A 1,579-nucleotide genomic window follows, 5' to 3' on the forward strand; every position below is an offset into this window, starting at 1 on the left:
TGTGTCTCTCTCTCTGTCTGTGTCTCTGTCTCTCTGTCTGTCTCCCTGTACTTACACCGTACTATAAACATACTTTTACTCTAACTCTTATTAACGCGTTTTCAGTTTTAATTATTAATAAAAGGCAGAACTGTTAACACCATTCCCCCGTGAGGCTGTCCCCTCTGTCCACACGCTGTCCCCTCTGTCCACACACTGTCCCCTCTGTCCACACGCTATCTTTGTCTTTTTTGATCCATGCAGCTCCAGACTGAACCGGTGGTCCTTATGAGACCATTAAGGCGTGTGTGTGTGTGTGTGTGTGTGTGTGTGTGTGTGTGTGTGTGTGTCTGTGTTGTCGTAGCGACGAGCCAGTGGCAGACATTGAGGGTCACAGTGAGCGAGTGTCTCGGGTGTCGTGGCATCCCTCAGGGAGGTTCCTGGGAACAACCTGGTAACCACACACACACACACACACACACACACACACACACACACACTCAGACACACACACACACACACACACACACACACACACTCAGACACACACACACACACACTCACATACACACACTCACTCACACACTCTGTTCAGACTGTCTTGGAAAACCTGCAAAAGTCATGGCATCTGAATATAGCAATTTCCAGGCCTGGAATAGTTTTGGAAAGCTAAATCTGAAAGTTTTGGAAAAGTCCTGGAAACCAACAATAGTTTCTGTTTTTACGGTTCCTGACTCATTTTGGAGAAAAGCAGAAAACATGTTTTCTTAAAAAATCACCAAAACAACAAGTATACACCTCACCTGTGTGTCTGTCTGTCTGTCTGTCTGTCTGTCTGTGTCTCTGTGTGTCTCTGTCTGTCTCTCTGTCTCTGTCTGTGTCTCTCTGTCTCTCTGTGTCTCTGTCTCTCTGTCTCTGTCTCTGTAGTTATGATAACTCGTGGCGTCTCTGGGATCTGGAGGTTCAGGAGGAAATCCTCCATCAGGAGGGTCACAGCAAAGGAGTCCACGACCTTCACTTCCACCCCGACGGCTCTCTGGCTGCTACTGGGTACAATACACACTCTACTGCATACCACTGCATACTACTACATACTACTGCATACTACTACATACTACTACATACTACTACATACTACTGCATACTACTACACACTACTACACTCTACTGCACACTACTACATACTACTACACACTACATAATACTGCGACACGCTACTACACACTAATACAAACCACCAACCACACCGACTGTCTCCACTGACTGTCTCCACTGACTGTCTCCACTGACTGTCTCCACTGACTGTCTCCACTGACGGTCTCCACTGACTGTCCACACTGCCCCCCCCCGGCTCTTGTCCAATCAGAGGACTGGATGCGTTTGGCAGGGTGTGGGACCTTCGGACGGGACGCTGCGTTGTCTTCCTGGAGGGACACCTGAAGGAGATCTACAGTGTGCACTTCTCTCCCAACGGGTGAGCCAATCAGAGACCAGCAGACTTAACACTCAGCCAATCAGAGACTGTTTCAGTTTTGTTTTGTTGTTTGTTTGTTTTTTGCTTTGTTGTTTTGTTTGTTGTTTCTGTGATGTATATAGAGAG

The 1,579-nt window shown here is 47.3% G+C and overlaps 1 protein-coding gene across 1 annotated transcript; it reads left to right on the forward strand.

Annotated features, from left to right (window-relative positions):
* Positions 1 to 281: 281 nt before the first annotated feature.
* Positions 282 to 1,453, forward strand: LOC121938592 (U4/U6 small nuclear ribonucleoprotein Prp4-like; the record flags this gene model as incomplete). Its single annotated transcript, XM_042481813.1, has 3 exons — positions 282 to 433; positions 907 to 1,029; positions 1,346 to 1,453. Coding segments are annotated over 3 exons (383 nt in total), but the record flags the coding sequence as incomplete, so codon positions are not given.
* Between the last annotated feature and the right edge of the window lie 126 nt (positions 1,454 to 1,579).

This window comes from Plectropomus leopardus, unplaced genomic scaffold (assembly GCF_008729295.1).
Source record: "Plectropomus leopardus isolate mb unplaced genomic scaffold, YSFRI_Pleo_2.0 unplaced_scaffold3030, whole genome shotgun sequence".
NCBI classification, from domain to species: domain Eukaryota; kingdom Metazoa; phylum Chordata; class Actinopteri; order Perciformes; family Serranidae; genus Plectropomus; species Plectropomus leopardus.